The sequence below is a fragment of the Balaenoptera borealis genome (assembly GCF_965194805.1).
Source record: "Balaenoptera borealis genome assembly, chromosome: 14".
In the NCBI taxonomy this organism is placed as follows: Eukaryota; Metazoa; Chordata; class Mammalia; order Artiodactyla; family Balaenopteridae; genus Balaenoptera; species Balaenoptera borealis.
Window position 1 is genome coordinate 79771115 of NC_138875.1, and position 22994 is coordinate 79794108.

At 44.7% G+C, this 22994-nt stretch overlaps 1 protein-coding gene across 3 annotated transcripts in view; it reads right to left on the bottom strand.

Annotated features, from left to right (window-relative positions):
- The window catches only part of TESC (tescalcin), a 63914-nt gene that overhangs the window by 23747 nt on the left and 17173 nt on the right, over positions 1–22994 (bottom strand). For all 3 annotated transcript variants that reach the window (XM_082355786.1, XM_082355788.1, XM_082355785.1), the window contains exon 2: positions 12217–12286. In XM_082355786.1, coding sequence (XP_082211912.1) covers positions 12217–12286 — 70 coding nt within the window. The remainder of the gene's footprint in view (positions 1–12216; positions 12287–22994) is intronic.

A 22994-nucleotide genomic window follows, 5' to 3' on the forward strand; every position in this document is an offset into this window, starting at 1 on the left:
CCAGTTTGCAGAGCAGAAATTGAGACACAGATATAGAGAACAAACGTATGGACACCAAGGGGGGAAAGCGGCAGGGGCTTGGGGGGTGGTGGTGTGATGAATTGGGCGATTGGGATTGACATGTATACACTGATCTGTATAAAATTGATGACTAATAAGAACCTGCTGTATAAAAAAATAAATAAAAGAATAAAAAAAAAAAGCAGGGAACTCTTGGCGCTTCTCAAACATGAACTTGCACACGAATCCTGGGGATCGTGGTAAAATGTAGGTTCTGATTCAATAGTCCTGTAAAGGCCAGTTTCAGTCTCATTTTCCTTCTTCCCCTCCCGCCCCCAGGTGCCCATGGGGCTGGTTGAACCAGCTCAGCCAAAGGCCTCCCTGCCACCCGTGGGAACAGCTCTGCTTCACCCTGAGCCCAGGGCTGGGGCCGGAGCTGACACACGGTGGCCAGTGGTCCAGCAATGTTGCCCCAGTGACCAGCAGACCGGGGTCTACCCAGGAGGGGTCCAGGGGCACACAGCTTCTGTGGGTTTACAACTTTCTCCCTCGAGTCCCCCTCATGTTTCCTGTGCCAGGCTGAGTACTCTGTGAGCTCAGCCATGTTTAATCACCCTCACATCCCAACGATGGGCGATGCCAATGACCCCACCATTTTACAGGCAAGAAAATGAGGCCCAGAGAGGGGAAGTGACTAAGCCATCGTCACACAGCTAGTAGAAGAGCTTTGAAGCCGGCTCTCACCACCCCATGCACTTCCTCACACTTGCTATTTCCTTCGAGTTGTAGTTTTTAATTTAAAGAGAGAGAACGAGAGAGATCTTCATAGGGCATCTGATCCCACCCAGCCCCGAGAGGCCCCATCCGGGACCCAGAAAGAGGGCAAGACAAGTGTCCAGCCCACAAAGGAAGGAAAGACTGAAAAACCACGAAGGAGGGTGGGCCGGGCACTTCCTCCTGCCTTGTGGTGTGGGTTGGTTTCCGGCGGCTTTGAGGCTCAGCTCAACTGCAAAGTTCTCTCTGCAAGTTTGGGGCGGATTCTCAGCCTGGAGCCCCGGCCTCCCTGCTCTCTGCTGGTCCAGGGCTTCCCACATCAAGGAAAGCCACGGGGCTCTCTCCTCTGCAGGCCGCATGCCCTACACTCCCGGACCCCCTCCCTGCACTCAGTGTTGAGCTTGTGATGGTTAAACAGCGGGGAAACTGGGGGCCCACAGGGGCCCAAGAAGGAAGGAGCACGTCTCACCTAGCGTGTGTCTTGCCAGGCAGTGCCGAGCCGCTCGAAGTGCAGTGTCTGGACCAGTAGTGGCAGCGGCACCCGGGAGCTTGCGAGAAATGGAGGGTCTTGGCTGGGCCCAACCAGCTGACTCAGAACCTGCATTTCACCTCGATCCCCAGGAGCTGTACGCGAGTTTGTGTTTGAGAAGCTCTGAGAATTCCCTACTTGCACCAGGCGGTTCTCCCATCCACATGCCTTTGCACAACAGATTCCGGCAGGAAAGCCCCGGTCCCCCCACCCCCGGACAAATGTCTCTTCCAGAAGCTGAAGCAGCATCAGCGATGTGATTCCTCCCCGCACGCGCTTCCCGACCTGCCCCCCACCGCTGCTCCATGCTCGGCCCGGCCGCACCCCAATACCGGTCACGTACTCAGTACAGGGGGAGCGACAGGTATTGCAGCACCTTCCAAGTGGCAGACCCTGTCCTGCGTGCTGGCTTCAGCAGCGATGGGACAGACATGATCCCTCCTGGGGTTCCAGTGGGGGAAATGATAGAGACAGAAAACGGAGGGACTTCCCCGGCGGTCCAGGGGTTAAGACTCTGCCTTCCAGTACAGGAGGCGTGGGTTCGGTCCCTGGTTGGGGAACTCAGACCCCACATGCCGTGGGGTGCGGCCAAAAACTTAAAAAAGAAAAAGAAAATGACACTTAAGAGTTAATGGTATCAAAGTCACATTGGCTAAAGAAGGAAAACAACACACTTTTGAAAAAAAAAGAAAAAAGAAAAGAAAACGGAGCATCTCAGGCAGTGAGAAGCGCTTCGCAGACACACCGAGCACACTGGGGATGGATGAGACCGCAGGGAGCTGGTGCAAGTCTCCGTGGGCTGGTCCGGGAAAGGCCTCACGGTGAAGGTGACACGTGAGCACAGACCCGCAGGAGGCGAGTGCTCAACCCCAGGGGACACCTGGCAACGTCTGGAGACATTTCTGGCTGTCACACTGCGAAAAGGTGCTACAGGCAGCCAGGGATGCGGCTCAACATCCTACAACATACATGACAGGCCCCCCCACCCCCAACAAGAATGATCCAGCTCCAAGCGCCAGTGGAAAGCCTACTCTGGGGAAAAGCATTTTAGAAAGAAGGAACGGTGCGTGTTAGAGCCCTGAGGCAGGAACAGTAAGAACGTCCACGCGGCTGGAACAGAAGGAGTAAAAGGCAGATGGTCAGGAGATCGGAGGGGTGGTGGGCACAGGGATCTGCAGGACACGCACTGACCAGGCGGCTCTGACTTTATTCTCCTCGGTGAGATGAAACATTCTTAGCAGAGAAGTGCCATTTTCGGAGTCCACCCCCACCACGCATCACTGTGGGTCTGTATGAGGGCGGGGCAGGGAGAACAGGAGCAGGAGGTCTTGGGGGGTGTGTGGCTGCTACGATAACCCAGGTGAGAGAGGATGGCAGCCTGGATGGGAGGTCTGGGGTGGGGGGCGACAGGGGGCTTTGCCCTGGGACGCGTTAAGCGTGAGATGCCTTCGGGACATCAAGGGGACGGGCAGGGGCTAGGCGAGTCTGGAATTCAGAGGAGATGGCCCAGCCGGAGATACAAATTAGGCAGTTAATATCCAGGTGGTATTCTGAGCCAGCACTGAGTCTTTTATTTCGGGTCCTTCCTACGGCCAAGACGGGCCTCCGTGATCTGCCCCCAACTCTCCAGTCCCCTCCTCACTGGGGCTGACGGAGCTCGGTCCCACCTCCGCCCGCAGCATCCTTCCCTCTTCCCTCCACACACCGGCCCCTTCTCTCCATGCTGCTCTCAGCCTCAGGGCGGCCACCTCAGAGGGGCCTTCACCGACCACCTGTCCCAAGGTCCTTCTCCACATGGTGGTCCCAAGGGATGCACCCTCTCTGCCCCGTTTCCCTCGTCACTGTATATAACGAGCTGGCTTATACACTAGTTACCTTGCTCACACTCACACGCACACACCTGAACAGAAGCCCCCCCCCCCCGAGGAGCAGAGGGAGCCTCACTTCTCATTCGGTCTCCTCGGCACTGGAACCCGCCAAGGAAGATCCTAACACCCGCTTTTGTAAAGCAAGGACTGAGTCAAGTATTAATCGTCCTGGGAAAAGAATCTGTTAAAAAAATTTTTTTTATGTGAGTCCTCTAAATCTAGGACCATTTAGGAAGCTTCCTCCTGCTCTGGGGGACACCTGGGCACCCTTTCACACCAAACTGGTGCCTTCATGGGTCCCCTTCTCACATCTGACCTCACACGGTCACCTGAGCAGGTGTGAGAGCCCCGGGGCCACTCACACCTGCTGTTTCCTGGGCAGTTCTACAAGTAACTGCGGGTTTTTCTTTTTAAGTGAATGTGTATCATGCTAGCTGAGGCTTTAAAGGGAGTCCTGGTAAACTCCTGGAATACGTTAAATACTGACAGTGAAATAGCCTCAGCATCTAGGTGGGGCCTCAATTCTTTCACTGTTGTGAGTACTTCTTAAAAAAAGAAAAAGTAAATCCTTAGTTATTTGACAGGTTAAAAAACAAAGCGACTGGGTTAAAAAGTGACTTCATTTGGGGAAAAGCGATGTGATCACAGTGGTTCAGGGCTCTGGCTATTCCAACAGCCGGCCCTGCTGTGGGACCTTAACCTTCTTAGCCTCAGTTTCTTGATCTGACAAATGGGGTAATGGTGTGAACTTCAGAGGGTCCCCGAGACCCTCGAGACCACACAGCTAACAGCTAACCTCTCACTGGATAAAGCCATGAGAGGCACGGCCGAGGGATGCAAAACAAGCCCTGGAGTTAGGACTTTTGCTAACGTCTGGCCCATCAGAATGCTGCTTGGCGCTTTGGTGGCGCTGGACAGTGGGCAACTGCATCCTTTTTCTTCCCCGTGTGCATCTGTGGTTGCGTTCATCCCGGGAATCACTCCACATGTGGTGGCTTGATGCAGCTAAAAATATTTTTGTAATGCAGCTCTATCTAATCAGGCACCCTCCTGGCCCCCATCACTAGATTTGAAGGATTCCATCGCATCTATTTCTGGGGGTTGGTGAACCTGCCAGAGCACTATCAGGAAGTCAAAGGCTGCTGTTTAAAACATTTGATGCTTAAGGGACCCCACTAAAGAAAGAAAGAGTTCAAGAAGCCATTATTGTATTTTCTTCACTGTCTAAAATCAGCATTGTTTAACGAGCTTATTTATGGAAGGTCTTCCCTGTTAGAAGAAAAGCTTTTGAGGACAGAAGTCTCTGCATATTAGGTGCTCAATTAATGAGTCAGATGAACATTTTTTATCCAAGCATTTTTCATCAAGAGGCCTCAGAACAGAGCGCTTTGTGATCAGGGTGGATTCAGGTTTGGGGGGTCCAGAAACACATATAATCTGCGGGGGCCCTCTTAAAGAAAAAGAATTCAGCATTAGGAATTCTTTAAAAAGTCAGTTGCTGGGCCTTGTAAGGAACCCATACAGAGTGGGGCCCTGAGCGCTGGCTTTGAAAGCCTCAGGGTAAACTCGCCTCTGGATGTCCTTACATGATTTTTCAGAAAAAGAGGGGACATGACCAGATATGGGTAGGAAGTGGTGGGTTAAAATTAAAAACAATTTTCGCAATTTTTACCCCATAGGATTTTTTTAAAAGCTATATTCAACTTATTAAAGTCATACATTCAGAAACCTGGGCTTCCCTGGTGGCAGAGTAGTTGAGAATCCGCCTGCCAATCCAGGGGACATGGGTTCGAGCCCTGGTCCGGGAAGATCCAACATGCCACGGAGCAACTAAGCCCGTGAGCCACAACCACTGAGCCCGCGTGCCACAACTACTGAAGCCCATGTGCCTAGAGCCCATGCTCCGCAACAAGAGAGGCCACTGCAGTGGGAAGCCCGCATATTGCAATGAAGAGTAGCCCCCACTCGCCGCAAATGGAGAAAGCCCAAGCGCAGCAACGAAGACCCAATGCAGCCAAAAATAAATAAATAAAATAAATAAATTTATAAAAAATAAACAAATAAATTCAGAAACCCAGTTCTTCATTAAGCTTTTAAACGCAACGTACAAGTCCTACTAGCCTATGTATAAATGCTGCAGGTGTCAATGGTCACTTTTAAGGGGCTTTCTGTACTGGAAGTATTCTGAAGTTCCCCCATGGGTCCCTAGTAAGCTCTCGGGCACCTTTGTTCTCTGAGAGGGAGGGGGCAGAGGGGCCACATCCCACACCCCTCCCAGACTGGGGTACTGGGTGCCTTGCTCAGGGGACCCCAGTCAACGACTTTCACAAATCTTGACACTAAAGAAACAAAGCTCTTTTCTATGCTCCAAAACCCCAGCGTGGCCCAGGGCCTCCTGGATGTTCCCCTGGACATGTCCAGGGATCAGAGAGGTTGAAGGCCCAGCCTGGGGTCACACAGGAATCCCTTTGCAGAATGGGGACCATATCACAGTCCAGGGCCGCTCATCCCTTCTGCCCAAGGAGAACATGCAGGAAAGCCTAGGAGGACTGGAAAAACTGCCCCATCGCCCTTCTCCAGGCCCTGGAGGGTGGATTAGGATTAGGCAAAGCAGTTGCAGGGGACTGAGAAGAGGTCCTTCCTGCAGGCCTGTTTGCATAAGCGCTGCAGTCGAGTGGTGTTACCTCCTTCCTGCACGCTGGGCCGGGCTATCACTGTGTATAGCTGACACTACCCACCCAGCAGAGACTGCAGACACTGCAGCAGGCGCTGTGGTGTTGGGAATGATACCCCCCCATCCCAGGATGGTAAGGGCGGAGGGTCCTCAGAGAGCAGAGCAGGGAGACGGAGGCCCTCACGGGACACTCGCAAGTCAAAGCCATGCCCCCAGCTTCCTTACAGAGGGATTTCAGCACCGGGTTCAAATCAGCTCCTCCACTTATGAGCTGTGTGACCAGGAGCCAGGTACGTGACCTGCCCGAGCCTTACTTTCACATGTGTCAAACGGGGAGAATAGGTGTTCCTACCACTAACTGTGGGGTTGTATAAGGCGGAAGTAGCAGGCTGTGCAGCACAAAACATGCTGAAACAATAGCTTCTACCTGTGAACAGTCCCCATGTGCCAGGCCCCCAGATAAATTATTTTACTAGGAATATATAAACCCTGTGAGGGAAAGACTACTAGTAACAACAGGTCTCATCTATACCATGCTCGATGGATTATAGAGAACTCTTCTAGTCAATATGCTCACTCACTTGTTCCTCACTTCTTTGCTCTCTCATTCATTCATTCATTCATTCAATCAATCGATCAACTACTCCCAGAGCATCCACCCTGTTACAAGCCCTGGACTCAGCACCAGAGCCAGGGGAAGAGACCCAGTTCCTGCCCCGCAAGGGGCCGATAGTCTGTTGCAGGGGATGGGTGGCAGGAAGGGGGGCAGTTACAACTCTGTGCTGTAAATGTTGGGCTGGGGCACCCCCAGGAGGAATCTGTGGGGGTTAGGAGGTAGGAGGGTGTCTTGGAGGAGGTGGTGTCCACACTGAGACCTCAGCAAAGCAAAACCCAGCAGCTGAAGACCCTGGTGGACCCCAGCTAAAGAGCATGGACATGACGTTGACTGGGGAGCCCCCGAGGGCTCGGGAGCAGGGGCTGCTCACTGGGTCCAGGTAGATATAATCAGGGCTTGCTCAAGGGCAGGGGTGGAAAGGGCAATGCATATGGTGCTCCCAGGAGTGGGTGTACAGGAGATTCGTAAGTGGGATGCAGGGTGGCGGGCAGAGTCACCAGCTCAAACCTTCCCAAGTCCTGGCTTGACCTACGAGGCACGGGAAATAGGAGGCTGCACATGGACCACTCGGCACCTGGGGGTGGATAGCACCACCTATCCAAGCCTGGAGGGCAAACAGGGTGCCATCCCCAGATTCTAGGCACCTCACCAAGACTGCCCATGACAGTTAAAAATGCAGAGTCCCAGGCACCACTACGGTCCTGTGAATCAAAACCTGTGTTTTAGCAAGATACCCAGGTGATTTGCACATACACTCATGCTGGGAAAGAACCAGTGTTGACTATTCACAATAGCAAGACATGGAAACAGCCTAAATGTCCATCAACAGATGAATGGATAAGGAAGATGTAGAACATATACACAATGGAATACTACTCAACCATAAAAATGAATGAAATAATGCCATTTGCAGCAACATGGGTGGACCTAGAGATTATCATATTAAGTGAAGTAAGTCAGAAAAAGACAGATACCATATGATATCACTTATATGTGGAATCTAAAACATGACACAAATATACTTATCTATGAAACAGAAACAGACACACAGACATAGAGCACAGACTCGTGGCTGCCAAGGGGGAGGGGGTTGGGAGAGGGAGGGATTGGGAGTTTGGGGTTAGCACATGCAAACTATTATATACAGAATGATTGGAAGGGAAGAGGTAAAGTTGTCACTATATGCAGATGACATGACACTATACATAGAAAACCTTAAGGACTCCACACAAAAACTAGTAGATCTGATAAATGAATTCAGCAAACTAGCAGGATACAAGATTAACATTCAGAAATCAGTTGCATTTCTTTACACTAACAATGAAATATCATTAGAAAGGGAATGTAAAAAAATAATAACTTTTAAAATCACACCAAAAACAACAAACAAAAAAAAACCCTAGGAATCAACCTGACCAAAGAGGTGGAAAGACTTATACGCTGAGAACTATAAAACATTAATAAAAGAAATTAAAGAAGATTCAAAGAAATGGAAAGATAGCCCATGCTCTTGGAGTGGAAGGATTAATATTGTTAAAACGCCAATACTACCCAAAGCAATCTACAGGTTTAATGTAATCCCTATCAAATTACTCATGACATTTTTCACAGAACTAGAATAATCCAAAAATTTACTTGGAACCATGAAAGACACAGAATTGCCAAAGCAATGCTGAGAGAAAAAAAAAAAAAAAACAGGAGGCATAACTCTCCCAGACTTCAGGCAATACTACAAAGCTACAGTAATCAAAACAGTGTGGTATTGATACAAAAACAGACAAACGGATCAACAGAACAGAATAGAGAATCAGAAATAAACCCAACGCTTATCGTCAATTAATCTTCAACAAAGGAGGCAAGAATATAAAATGGGAAAAAGTCTCTTCAGCAAGTGGTACTGGGAAAGTTGGACAGCTGCATGTAAATCAATGAAGTTAGAACACACCCTCACACCATGCACAAAAATAAACTAAAAAATGGCCTGAAGACTTAAACATAAGACATGACACCATAAGACTAGAAGAGAGCATAGGCAAAACATTCTCTGACATAAATCATACCAATGTTTTCTTAGGTCAGTCTCCCAATGCAATAGAAATAAAACAAAAATAAACAAATAGGAACTAATCAAACTTACAAGCTTTTGCACAGCAAAGAAAACCATTTTAAAAAAATGAAAAGACAACCTACGGAATGGGAGAAAATACTTGCAAATGATGTGACCGACAAGGGCTTAATCTCCAAAATATACAAACAGCTCAAACAACAACAAAAAACCAAGCAACCCAATCCAAAAATGGGCAGAAGACCTAAATAGACATTTCTCCAAAGAAGACATACACATGGCTAGTAGTTACATGAAAAGCTGCTCAACATCACTAATTATTAGAGAATGCAAATCAAAACTACAATGAGGTATCACCTCACACCAGTTAGAATGGGCATCATCAGAAAATCTACAGACAACAAATGCTGGAGAGGGTGTGGAGAAAAGGGAACCCTCCTACACTGTTGGCAGGAATGTAAGTTGGTGCAGCCACTATGGAAAACAGTATGGAGGTTCCTCAGAAAACTAAAAACAGAATTACGATATGATCCAGCAATCCCACTACTAGGCATGTACCTGGACAAAACTATAATTCAAAAAGATACATACACCCCTATGTTCATAGCAGCACTGTTCACAATAGCCAAGACATGGAAACAACCTAAATGTCCATCAACAGATGAATGGATAAAGAAGATGTGGTACATATATACACTGGGATATTACTCAGCCATAAAAAAGAATGAAATGATGCCATTTGCAGCAACATGGATGGACCTAGAGATTACCATACTAAGTGAAGTCAGTCAGAAAGAGAAAGACAAATACCATACGATATCACTTATATGTGGAATATAAAATATGGCACAAATGAACCTATCTACAAAACAGAAACTGACTCACAGATATAGAGAACAGACTTGTGGTTGCTGAGGTAGAGGGAAGGATTGGGAGTTTGGGGTTAGCAGATGCAAACCAGTATATACAGGATGGATAGACAACAAGATCCTACTGTATAGCACAGGGAACTATATCCAATCTCCAGGGATAAACCATAATGGAAAAGGATATGAAAAAGAATGTAGGGACTTCCCTGGTAGCGCAGTGGTTAAGACTCCACGATCCCAATGCAGGGGGCCCAGGTTTGATCCTGGTCAGGGAACTAGATCCCACGTATATGCCACAACTAGGACTTCACATGCCACAGCTAAGGAGCCCGTGGGCCGCAACTACGGAGCCCTCCTGTGCAACCAAATAAATAATAAAATAAAATTTAAAAAAGATTAATCAGAAAATAACTTTAAAAAAAGTCTGTATATATGTGTATAATTGAGTCACTTTGCCATACAGCAGAAATTAACACAACTTTGTAAACCAACTATACTTCAATTAAAAAAATAATGGATAAACAACAAGGTCCTACTGTATAGCACAGGGAACTATATTCAATACCCTGTAATAAACCATAATGAAAAAGAATATATATATGTACAGCTGAATCACTTTGCTGTACAGCAGAAATTAACAGAACATTGTAAAACAACTATACTTCAATAAAATTAAGAAAAAGAAAAAAAAAAAGAACCAGTGTAGAGCTCAACGTTTCCGTACATCCTTGCAAAGGCCCATGAGGGGCCCCCTGGACAACATAGTCAGGGCTCCAATGCTGGAATCTCAAAGTGGGAGGGGCCTCCACCAGCACTGCCACCTCCTGCTCACACAGCATCTGTGCTCCCCACCTCCACTCCAGCCCTATAATCAACGGCCGCTGCTTGGACATCTCAAGGTGGGTCCTCATGACCTCACCAACGGTCGAATGACAACAGTCCTGTTTGCCAAATGCCAAGGAACCCAGCTCAGAGCAGAAGCATCCTGCGTCTGCTCATCTTTAATGCTCAAATCAAATCCCAAATGACCACATTCACTTTATGGAGGAGACAGTCTCAGAGAAACAGAACAATTAACCCAAAGTCACGCAGCCAGGGATATGGATGATCCAAATACGATACGTTTCCCAAGTCTGGGTTTTGCCTCTGCTTCCCCCAAGTCTGAAAACACATGTGGAATTTGAACCTGAGACCTCTCACCAAGCCAAGACCCACGGACCCCAGACCCATAATAATGAGAAGCCCAAGGCAGCTTATGACAGGGCTGGGGGCACAACTTGGTGGAAAATTATCTTGAGAAATGGGGCCCCGCCTTCACACACCCCCAATTGTGAGCTGCATGGTGGTCCCGCCTGCCAGCACAGATATTGCCCACCTGGCACAGAGCATGTGCCCATGAATTTCTAAAGGAATGAAGGCTGCCCTTGACACTTCCATGTTCCAAAATCCAGGTGTACATGTGTCACCTCCCCTGAGACCTGCACCCATTCCTCAGCCCCTGGTCCAAGGAAGCCCTGGGAAATCACTCCACCCTCCACCCCTGCCCTTGGCAGATGACCCAGCCCTGCTCACTCACAGCTCTGGGAAAAAACAATTTGCATTTCCAACCCCTGGCTATGGTGATTGGCTCAGCGCTGGGCATGTGACCCCATCAGAGCCAATGAGAAGCCAGAGGAACTTTTGCTGGGCTCTTCACTGGGCTTAGTGAGTGAGATGTGTAGAATTCAAGAAGTCAGTCCTGATTTAATTTACTCCCGCTCTGATATAATCAAACTGAGACCAGAGGCCATCAGAACCTTGAGACCACCAGACTGAGCTCTGGAAATGGATGCTCTGAGAATATAATGCACTGGATTAACATGACTTTGTTTAGGCAGATGAGAGAAAGTGGATAGTATTTACATGCTGCTTTCCATAAAAACTTAGTTAAATTTTAAGTCCATTTACTAAGAAAAAAACATGTTTTCCTGGACTATTTAAAGGTTTATTTTAAAGTTCCAAAGACTGTAACCTTGCGACTCTGAATGTCTATTTTAGGAAACTACATCTGTTAGAAAGTTTGTGGTAGAACGGTATTCATTTGACGTTGGAAACTGCTTGCTTTAGTTCAACTCGAAGCTTCCTCACCAATTTTGTGCTCAACTCATTGACTAGGTCTTCTCACTAACTTAGTTCTAAATAACAACCACCACCTAAGACTGAACACACTCTCGTAGAAGAAGGCAAACAGTCCAAGGCGTTCCTCCTCACAAAAAAGTAACCCGCCCAGCTTCTACAAGATTCACATTAAATAACGCAATGTGAAATGGTGATTTTCCCTGACAGAAATCTGAGGCTGCCGCCCACCATCTTGCCTGAGGCTGGAACTACCAACCAGAGGAAGCAGAGTCAAGAGCCGGGGCCTCGTGACAGCATTCAAGCCCCTGAATTGAGCCGCACCACAACCGACTCATCTTTGGGGTGCCCAGCGCTGGGTATGATCCTGGCACTCAACAGGCCCGTCATGTGTGTCTGGGGTTCCAGGGAAGGGAAGGGAAGGTAGGGGTAGCTGACCAGCTCTTTGTCCCCGCCCCTTGTTTTCACTCCAGTTATAATTTTCTGATCCCAGTAGAAACAGATGAGATTCTTTTCCTCCCAGCTGAGGACATCTTGTCTATAAGGAACCAAAAGCATTACGACAACTACAGCTTTGTCTCAGGAAATGGGGCTACCCAGGGGCTCTGGCAGAGCCAGCCAGCACTCAGGGGAAGAAATAAATGGAAAGGGACATCCCCAAGGGTCACGGCCCTGTCCGACACCCAAACCCAGCTGCTGATCTTACCGAATGGTGGGCTGGTCTCCACTCAGGTGCTTAAATCTCCGGTGGAGCTGCTCTATCTGGTCAGATGAGACTAAGAAGTAGGAGAGAAAAAAGAAAAAAGAAAAGTGAGAAAGGCATCATTGACCTCTGAACTCGGAGCTACAGGAGGGGGGCTGGAGCCTCACTCTCACCCTCACCCTCCTGTTCCATTCATTCTCTCGCCACCTCCTACCAAGGCAAGACGAAGCTCAGGATGAAGAAGCAGAGAACGGGTTTGCCATTCCCTACTGGTAACACAGCTCTGGGGTTATTATTATTAGCTCTGCCCCCTTAGCAATAAGACAATTACTACTAATAACAGCTCCTGGGACAGGACAAACGTGAACCAGGTCACCCTCTGTCTCCTCAGCTCATTAAAGAGATGGTATCTGCTTCTCTGACTTCCTCCCCTCCCACTCCTAGAGATGGGCATTTTCCCCACTGAAAAAGGGGCTTCGTGTGTCACATTAAAAGAGACAGAGGAGGAGGGAAGGGGAAACGTGGTTCAGGCTGGTGCCAGAAGTGATTTGGGAGACCCGTAGTAAGAAGTGTACAGAGAATCTGGTAAAGCAAGAGAAGTGGAAGGAAAAGAAATAGAATTTTGATCATTGCTGTTGTGGGCAATGTATTTAGATAACCTCAATTGTTTCATTTTCTTCCTTCCAGTTTGATTGAGATATAATTGATGTACAGCACTGTATAAGTTTAAGGTATACTGTATAAAGATTTGAGTCACATACATCATGAAACGATGACCACAGTAAGTTTAGTGAATGTCCATCATCTCATATGGAAAATTTAATAAATCACTGAAGAAATCAAAGAGGAACCAAAAAAATACCTAGAGGCAAATGACAATGAAAACACAATGATCCAAAACATATGGGATGCAACAAAAGCAGTTCTAAGAGGGAAGTTTATAGCAATACAATCTTACCTCAGGAAACAAGAAAATTCTCAAATAAACAACCTAACCTTTTACCTAAAGCAACAAGAGAAAGAAAAACAAATAGAACCCAATGTTAGTAGAACAAAAAAAATCATAAAGATCAGAGCAGAAATAAATGAAATAGAGATGAAGAAAACAACAGAAAAGATCAATGAAACTAAAAGCTGGTTCTTTGAAAAGATAAACAGAATTGATAAACCTTTAGCCAGACTCATCAAGAAAAAAAGGGAGAAGACTCGAATCAATCAAATTTGAAATGAAAAAAGGAAAAGTTACAACAGACACCACAGAAATATAAAGGATCATAAGAGACTACTACAAACAACTCTACGTCAATAAAATGGACAACCTAGGAGAAATGGACAAATTCTTAGAAAGGTACAACCTTCCAAGACCGAACCAGGAAGAAATAGAAAATATGAACAGACCATTTACAAGTACTGAAATTGAAACAGTGATTAAAAAACTTTCAACAAACAAAAGTCCAGGACCAGATGGCTTCACAGGTGAATTCTATCAAACATTTAGAGAAGAGTTAACACCTATCCTTCTTAAACTCTTCCAAAAAATTGCAGAGGAAGGAACACTCCCAAACTCATTCTATGAGGCCACCATCACCCTGATATGAAAACCAGACAAAGATACCACACAAAAGAAGAAAATTACAGACCAATAAAACTGATCAACACAGATGCAAAAATCCTCAACAAAATACTAGCAAACCGAATCCAGCAATACATTAAAAGGATCATACACCACGATCAAGTGGGATTTATCCCAGGGATGCAAGGATTCTTCAATATCTGCAAATCAATCGGTATGATAAACCACAGTAACAAACTGAAGAATAGAAACCATATAATCATCTCAATAGATGCAGGAAAAGCTTTTGACAAAATTCAACACCCATTTATGATAAAAACTCTCTAGAAAGTGGGTATAGAGAGAACTTACCTCAAAATAATAAATGCCACAAATGACAAACCCACAGCTAACATCATTCTCAATGGTGAAAAGCTGAAAGTATTCCCTCTAAGATCAGGAACAAGACAAGGATGTCCAATGTCACCACTTATATGCAACACAGTTTTGGAAGTTCTAGCCATGGCAAACACAGAAGAAGAAGAAACAAAAGGAACCCAAATTGGAAAAGAAGTAAAACTGTCACTGTTTGCAGATGACATGATACTATACATAGAAAATCCTAAAGATGCTACCAGGAGACTACTAGAGCTCATCAATGAATTCAGTAAAGTTGCAGGATACAAAATTAATACACAGAAATCTCTTCATTCCTATACACTAACAACGAAAGATCAGAAAGAGAAATCAAGGAAATAATCCCATTTACCATCGCAGCAAAAAGAATAAAACACCTAGGAATAAACCTACCTAAGGAGGCAAAAGACTGTACTCAGGAAACTATAAGATATGATGAAAGAAATAAAAGATACAAACAGATGGAGACATATACCACGTTACTGAACTGGAAGAATCAATATTGTCAAAAAGACTATACTACCCAAGGCAATCTACAGATTCAATGCAATCCCTATCAAGTTACCAATGGCGTTTTTCACAGAACTAGAAAAAAAATTTTTTTTAATTTGTATGGAAATACAAAAGACCCCGAATAGCCAAAGCAATCCTGAGAAAGAAAAATGGAGCTGGAGGAATCAGGCTCCCTGACTTCAGACTATATTACAAAGCTACAGTAATTGAAACAGTATGGTACTGGCACAAAAACAGAAATATAGATCAATGGAACAGGATAGAAAGCCCAGAAGTAAACCCACAAAGCTATGGTCAATAAATCTATGACAAAGGAGGCAAGAATATACAATGGAGAAAAGACAGTCTCTTCAATAAGTGGTGCTGGGGAAAACTGGACAGCTACATGTAAAAGAATGAAATTAGAACATTATCTAACATCATACACAAAAATAAACAAAATGGATTAATGGGGACTACCCTGGTGATGCAGTGGTTAAGAATCTGCCTGCTAATGCGGATTTGAGTCCTGGTCCAGGAAGATCCCACACGCCGTGGAGCAACTAAGCCCGTGCGCCACGACTACTGAACCTGCGCTCTAGAGCCCGCGAGCCACAACTACTGAGCCTGCGTGCCTAGAGCCCATGCTCTGCAAAAAGAGAAGCCACTGCAATGAGAAGCCCGTGCCCCACAACAAAGAGTAGCCCCCACTCGCTGCAACTAGAGAAAGCCCGTGCGCAGCAACGAAGACCCAATGCAGCCAAATAAATAAATAAATTTTAAAAAATGGATTAATGACCTAAATGTAAGGCCAGACACTATAAAATTCTTAGAGGAAAACACAGTCAGAACACTCTCTGACATAAATCACATCAATATCTTCTTTGATTCACCTCCTAGAGTAATGAAAATAAAAACAAAAATAAACAAATGAGACCAAATTAAACTTAAAAGCTTCTGCACAGCAAAGAAAACCATAAACAAAACAAAAAGACAACCCACAGAATGGCAGAAAATGTTTGCAAATGAAGCAATCAACAAGGGATTGATTAATCTCCAAAATATACAAACAGCTCATGTAGCTCTTATATCAAAAAACAAAAAACCCAATCAAAAAATGGGCAGAAGATCCAAGTAGACATTTCTCCAAAGAAGACATACAGATGGCCTAAAGCACATGAAAACATGCTCAACATCACTAATTATCAGAAATGCAAATCAAAACTACAGTGAGGTATCACCTCACACCAGTCAGAATGGCCATCATCAAAAAGTCTACAAACAATAAATAATTGCTGAAGAGGGTGTGGAGAAAAGGGAACTCTGCTACACTGTTAGTGAGAATGTGAATTGGTACAGCCGCCATAGAGAACAGTATGGAGGTTCCTTAAAAAGCTAAAAACAGGGCTTCCCTGGTGGCGCAGTGGTTGAGAATCTGCCTGCCAATGCAGGGGACACGGGTTCGAGCCCTGGTCTGGGAAGATCCCACATGCCGCGGAGCAACTGGGCCCGTGAGCCACAATTACTGAGCCTGCGTGTCTGGAGCCTGTGCTCCACAACAAGAGAGGCCGCGATAGTGAGAGGCCTGCGCACCGCGATGAAGAGTGGCCCCCGCTTGCCACAACTAGAGAAAGCCCTCACACAGAAACGAAGACCCAACACAGCCATAAAATAAAATTAAATAAATAAATAATTAATTAATTAAAAAAAAAAAAAGCTAAAAACAGAACTACCATATGATCTAGCAATCCCACTCCTGGGCACATATCTGGAGAAAACTATAATTTCAAAAGATACATGCACCTCAGTGTTCACTGCAGCACTATTACAATAGCCAGGACATGGAAACAACCTAAATGTCCACTGACAGAGGAATGGATAAAGAAGATGTGGTACATATATACAATGGAATATTACTTAGCCATAAAAAAGAAGAAAATCATGCCATTTGCAGCAACATGGATGCAACCAGAAATTATCATACTAAGTGAAGTCAGACAAAGACAAATATCATATCACTCATATGTGGAATCTAATTTTTTAAAATGATACAAATGAACTTATTTACAAAACGGAAACAGACTTACAGATATCAAAAACAAACTTATGGTTACCAAAGGGGAAAAGCTGGGGGGAGGGATAAATCAGGAGTTTGGGACTGTCACACACACCCTACTGTATATAAGATAGATAACAAGCAAGGACCTACTATACAGCTCAGGAAACTCTACTCAATACTCTGTGATAACCTATATGAGAAAAGGATCTGAAAATGAATGAAAATATGTATATGCATAACTGAATCTCTTTGCTGTACACCTGAAATGAACACAACATTGGAAATCAACTGTACTCCAATAGAAGTTAAATAAAAAAAAAGAAAAAACTATTTCCATGTGATGAGAACTGTTAGGATTTACTTTCCTAACAACTTTCATGTATAACAAACATACGGCAACGTTCATTGTATTTATCACGTGGTACATCACATCCCTAGTACTGATTTATCTTATAACTGCAAGATCGTACCCTCTGACTGCCTTCATCCAATTCCCCCTCTCCCCACCCTCAACTGTTTTAGAAAACCTACGTACAGTTTTTTTTTTTTTTAATTACCATTTTTGGTGGGTAGGCCCTGATTATTCCACAGCTAAGACTGGGCCTGGTGGGTTCCAGGCTTTAGAAGGCTTCCACCCACGTGTTGGTGCTTATTTTATGAAACGCACAATATTAAACCCGTATGTGTACCTTCTCACTTCCTCCTCAAAACAACCCTGTGAAGAGATACTTTTTCCCTCTGTTGTATCATTGGAAAAGTGCAGCTCAGAGGGTGCTATGATCACACAACTGTGAGTGGTAGAACTGGGATTCAACCTCAAATCTCCCCAGCTCCACAGCCCACCCTTAACCGCTACACAACATCACCTCTTTCCCCAGAATATCCTAGTGTTTGAGGCCCTTAGGCCTGGCACATGGGGACTATGGACAGTTCAGGCAAAACTTTCTGAAATGGGGCTTCCCTGGTGGCACAATGGTTAAGAATCCGCCTGCCAATGCAGGGGACACGGGTTCGAGCCCTGGTCGGGGAAGAGCCCACATGCCACAGAGCAACTAAGCCCGTGCGTCACAACTACTGAACCTGCGCCCTAGAGCCCGCGAGCCACAACTACTGAAGCCCACACGGCTAAGGCCCATGCTCCGCAACAAGAGAAGCCACCGCAATGAGAAGCCTGCGCACCGCAATGAAGAGTAGCCCCCGCTCGCCACAACTAGAGAAAGTCTGCGCGCAGCAAAGAAGACCCAACGCACCCCAAAAAAAAATTAACATAAAATAAATAAATTTAAAAAAACAAAACAAAACTTTCCGATATGGTGGCTGGGCTGGGGAAGGGCTCTCTCCCCGCACCATCCTCTTGGCATTTCTCATCCCTTAAGCATCTTTTCGCTTCCTGTTCCAGAGGTAGCTAATTTCTTGGGCCAACTGGTCACCATACTTTACTTCATGTTTTTTTTAGCCTCAGGCTTGAGCTGTGATCTCTTCAAGAATCTGCAACTCAGGGGACTTCCCTGGTGGTCCAGTGGGTAAGACTCCACGCTACCAATGCAGGGGGCCTGGGTTCGATCCCTGGTCAGAGAACTAGATCCCGCATGTATGCCGCAACTAAGAAGTCCACATGCCACAACTAAAAGATCGTGCATGCCAGCAACTAAACAAAACAAAACAAAACAAAAGATACCGCATACCGCAATGAAGATCCCAGGTGCAGCAACTAAGACCCGGCACAGCCAAAATAAATAAATATTTAAAATAAAAAAGAATATGCAACTCAGAATTCTCAAGCCTTTCTAGAAGCTGCTGTTGGCTAGAAAATACTCTTTACAATGACCAACCCATCCCGAAGGCCTGCTATGTGCTGGGGGAATGGGGCTCATCTCCACACGTTAGCTCATCTGTTCCTCATGACGTCCTGGGAGGAGGCTGAATCCCATGTTACAGATGTAGAAACTGACACTCGGAAAGGTCAGGTAACCCCTGGGGACAGTTATCACCTTTCTGGAGGAAAATACAGCCATTTACATCACATGTATGTTAGCACGGACAATCATGTATTCCATGGTCTGGCCATTCCACTCTTAAGTACATACCCAACAGAAATGCATATTTGCCCACATCAGAAGATGTGTAGAAGGATTTCATGGCAGTACGATTTGAAGAGCCCTGAAATGGAAATTATCCAAATGCCCTGCAATGGCAGAATAGATGAAGTGTGTGGTATATGCAAGTAATGGAATAGGATACAGCAGTGAAAATGAACAAATAGTATGGACAATAGCTTGGGTGAGTTCCAAAACACAATAACAAGCAGAAGAAGCCAGACGTGGAAGAGTACATACTTCATGATTCCATTTACATAAAGCTCAAAAACGGGCAAAACTCATCTGCAGTGTTAAGTCAGGATAGAAAGGCTACATACGGTATGATTCCAACTACATGACATTCTGGAAGAGGCAAGACTACCGAGACGGCAACGAGGTCAGCGGTTACCAGGGAAGCAATGAGTTGGCGAAGCACAGAGAATTTTTAAGGCAGTGAACCTACTCTGTATGATACTATAATTATGGATACATGTCATTATACATTTGTCCAAACCCATAGGACGCCAAGAGAGAACCCTCATGTAAACCGTGGACTCTGGGTGATGATGTATCAATGGAGGTGCATCAATTGTAACAAATGTCCCCTCTGGTGGGGGACGCTGACAGTGGGCAAGGCTGTGCATGTGTGGGGGGCAGGGGGCCATGAGTAATCTCTGTACCTTCGCCTGAATTTTGCTGTTAACCTAAAATGGCTCATAATAATGTCTTAATTTTTTTAAAAGTTAGGATAGAAGTTGCCCTTGTGGGGCAGTAATTTGAATGGGGCATGAGAGGGTTTTTGGGAACTGGAAGCGTTTAATTCTTGATCCAGCTGCAGGTTACACAGATGTGTTCTCAGAAAGTTTTGGGATCTGCATGCTCACTAGTGATGTACTTTTCTCACTAGTGATGTGATATCGCAATAAAACATTTACTTAAGAAGATCAGCAATTCTACTTAGCGGGGATTTATCCTGAAAGAATAAATCCAACGGGTACAACAACATGAGTACATAACTGTTCACTGTTGCATTCTCTACAATAGTGTAAAAACTGGACTCAGCCTCAGGGCCCACCAAGAGCAGATCAGTTAAATAATTTATGGTAGGTTTAGCCAATTTTTTTAAAAAGATGCTGCCTTTAAAAGTGACAGTTGTGTACTGAATGTGAACATACATTCCAACATAATGTTGTCTAAAAACAACTGCTATGAAAACAGCATGAACCCCCATTGGGAAAACATCTAAATATATACAAATGTATGTAAGTAAGGAAAGAAAATCGACCTGTTTTCCCCAAATAATAATAGCAATTATCTGTCAATGCTGGGATTAAAGACTATGTTTGTTTTGCTTTGATTCATCTGCATTTTCCAAACCTTCTCTAATATACAATATATATTTATTAATCATGTAACAAATATTTTAAGCACACAATATGGTCCCATATGGGACAGCCGAGGCATCTCAAAAATATTGTTAGTGGTGAATCATTCATTGGCAAGTACTGCATCCTGGGCACATGTGTGCTTATTTAATCCTCTCCATGACCCAATGACCAACAGACAGACGATTCCCATTTTACAGACGCACAGAGGCTCTGAGGAGATTAGTAACCTGCTCAAGGTCACTAAACTTGAAAGAGGCAGACCCAGGATTTGAACTTAGTTTGTCTGGCAGAACATGTGTGGTTTAGTTTAGGTTTTTTTTTTAACTGACACCCCACACTGCCTCGCTTTGGGTGATCAGATTACATTGGCCAATTAGAGTTCTCAGCTCTAACCCACAGATCAAAAAAAATACACTGATGCCATTTGCAGCAACATGGATGGACCTAGAGATTATCATACTAAGTGAAGTAAGTCGGAGAAAGACAAATTATCATATGATATTGCTTATATGTGGAATCTTAAAAAATGATACAAATGAACTTATTTACAAAGCAGAAATAGACTTACAGACATAGAAAACAAACTTATGGTTACCAAAGGGGAAAGGCGGGAGGGAGGCATAAATGAGGAGTTTGGGATTAACATACACACACTACTATATATAAAATAGATGAACAACAAGGTGTTACTGTATAGCAGAGAACTATACTCAATATCTTATAATGACCTATAATGGAAAAGAATCTAAAAAAGAATATATATATGTATAACTGAGTCATTTTGCTATATATCTGAAACTAACACATCGTAAATCAACTATATTTCAATATTTTTTTTTTAAGTACACTGATCTGTTGAGAAATAATGATCAGAAATTAACGCCAACCACATGCTCCTACACCACCTCCATGAAAAATAAGTGAGAGAGGCCTGTCATAAAGCCACGCCTGGCGGGTTTCCATTTATACAAAACACTCAGAGAGGCAAAGCCATAGAGACAGAAAGTAGACCAGTGGTTGCCTGGGGCTGTGGAAAGAGAGAGGGAATCACTGCTAATAGCAAAGGAGTTTCTTTGACGGGGGATGAAAATGTTCCAAAATTAGATTGTTACACAACCCTGTGATTATACTACAAACTGAGGACACTTTAAATGGGTGAAATGCAGGGGATGTGAGTTATATCTCAATAAAGACATTAAAAAAGAAGTTAGTGCATCATCATGACAACAATAGCCATTAATTAACAATAGGCATTCATCAAGCTGTGTCCTGGGCACTGTGTTCGATTCTACTCTTGACAAGCCTTGGCTCACATAACCCTCAATCAATCCTATCAGATAGGGACAGTTCTCTCCCCAACCTAGAGATGGGAACACTGAGACCTGCCCAAGGTCACACAGACAGGAAGCGCTGTGTAAACAATAAACCATCTCAGACCAGATTTCTCTAATGAAGAGTTTCCAGCTAACTGCATCCAAAGTGCATGCACACATGACACACGCACCTTTCTGTCCTGCTTGACTGAAAGCAGAGGAATTAGGAGGACAAACTCCCCAATTCTGGTCCCCTCTTTTTGGCACTCAAATCCTCAGAGCCAAGAGCTCAGCCCTCAGCTAAGCTCCTGTGCCCCTGGGCCCCCTATAAGGTCTGTCCCGTGAGTGCCTGATACACATGTGCCCATGTCACACCCTGGAAGGCCCTGTCTGTTGTCCCCTCAAGGGTTCCCGGGACAGAAGCTTTTCCAGTTTCCCCGCTCCTCACTCTGAGCCCTCTCTCCAGGCCCCTGTGAGGTCACAGTTGCCATGGGAACGAGAGGCAGAGACACCTTGGAGCCTGGCATCTCGACCTCGTTATTTTGGGTATTAGATTTCAACCTGAGGGAAATGTACACCCTTCCATGGGGCTGGTGGGAGTTTCATCTGCCCAATTTGGCGGGGGTGGGGGGGTGGTGGTGGGGGGAGTGACTTGTCATTTTGTATCAAAAGCTTAAACAAAAAAGTATACACCTGTACTGCCCAATACAGAGCCACATGTGGCTGCTGAAATGTGCTCAAGTGTAAAAAAACATACTGCCTTTCAAAGACTTAGTATGAAAAAAACGTAAACTGTCTTAATAATTTTTATATTAATTATATTTGAAATAATATTTTAGTTATAATGGGTTAAATAAAATATATTATTAAACTAACTTCACCTGTTCTTTACTTTTTTTTTTTAAATGTGGCTACTAGAAAATCGGGAATTACATTCCATCTATAGCTCGTTGGAAATTTAGAATTATTCCACCTCGCATTATATTTGTGCTGGACAGTGCTTGGTATACGCGCTCTGAAGCAGCAACTTGATCCCTAGGAATGAATTCTGAGGAACCGAGACATATGTACAAAGATAAACAGATAAGCGTAATCATCGTTGCCTGTTTCAAACAGTAAAAAATTGGGGCAATGCCGGGCCATGGGAAACGGGTTAAATAAATCCTGGTGCATCCTACACAGCCTGAGAAAATATGTTTAAAATATCGTGGGACATCAGAAAATGTTCCTGGAATATCATTACATGGAAAAACCAACAGGCAACAAAGATCTCATTTACATGAAAGTTCATATTGTTATACAAGTGTGTGCACAAGAAAAATTACGAAAGGGTCACAACAAAATAGTAAATTGCTCCAGATGGTAGAATGACAGGACATTTCCCTCCTCTAGCTCCTTATCTTTGATTATCTGTCCTTTAACTTTTCTGCAATTAATAGGGATTACTTGTGTAATCTTACTTAAATTAAAAAAATTTTAACT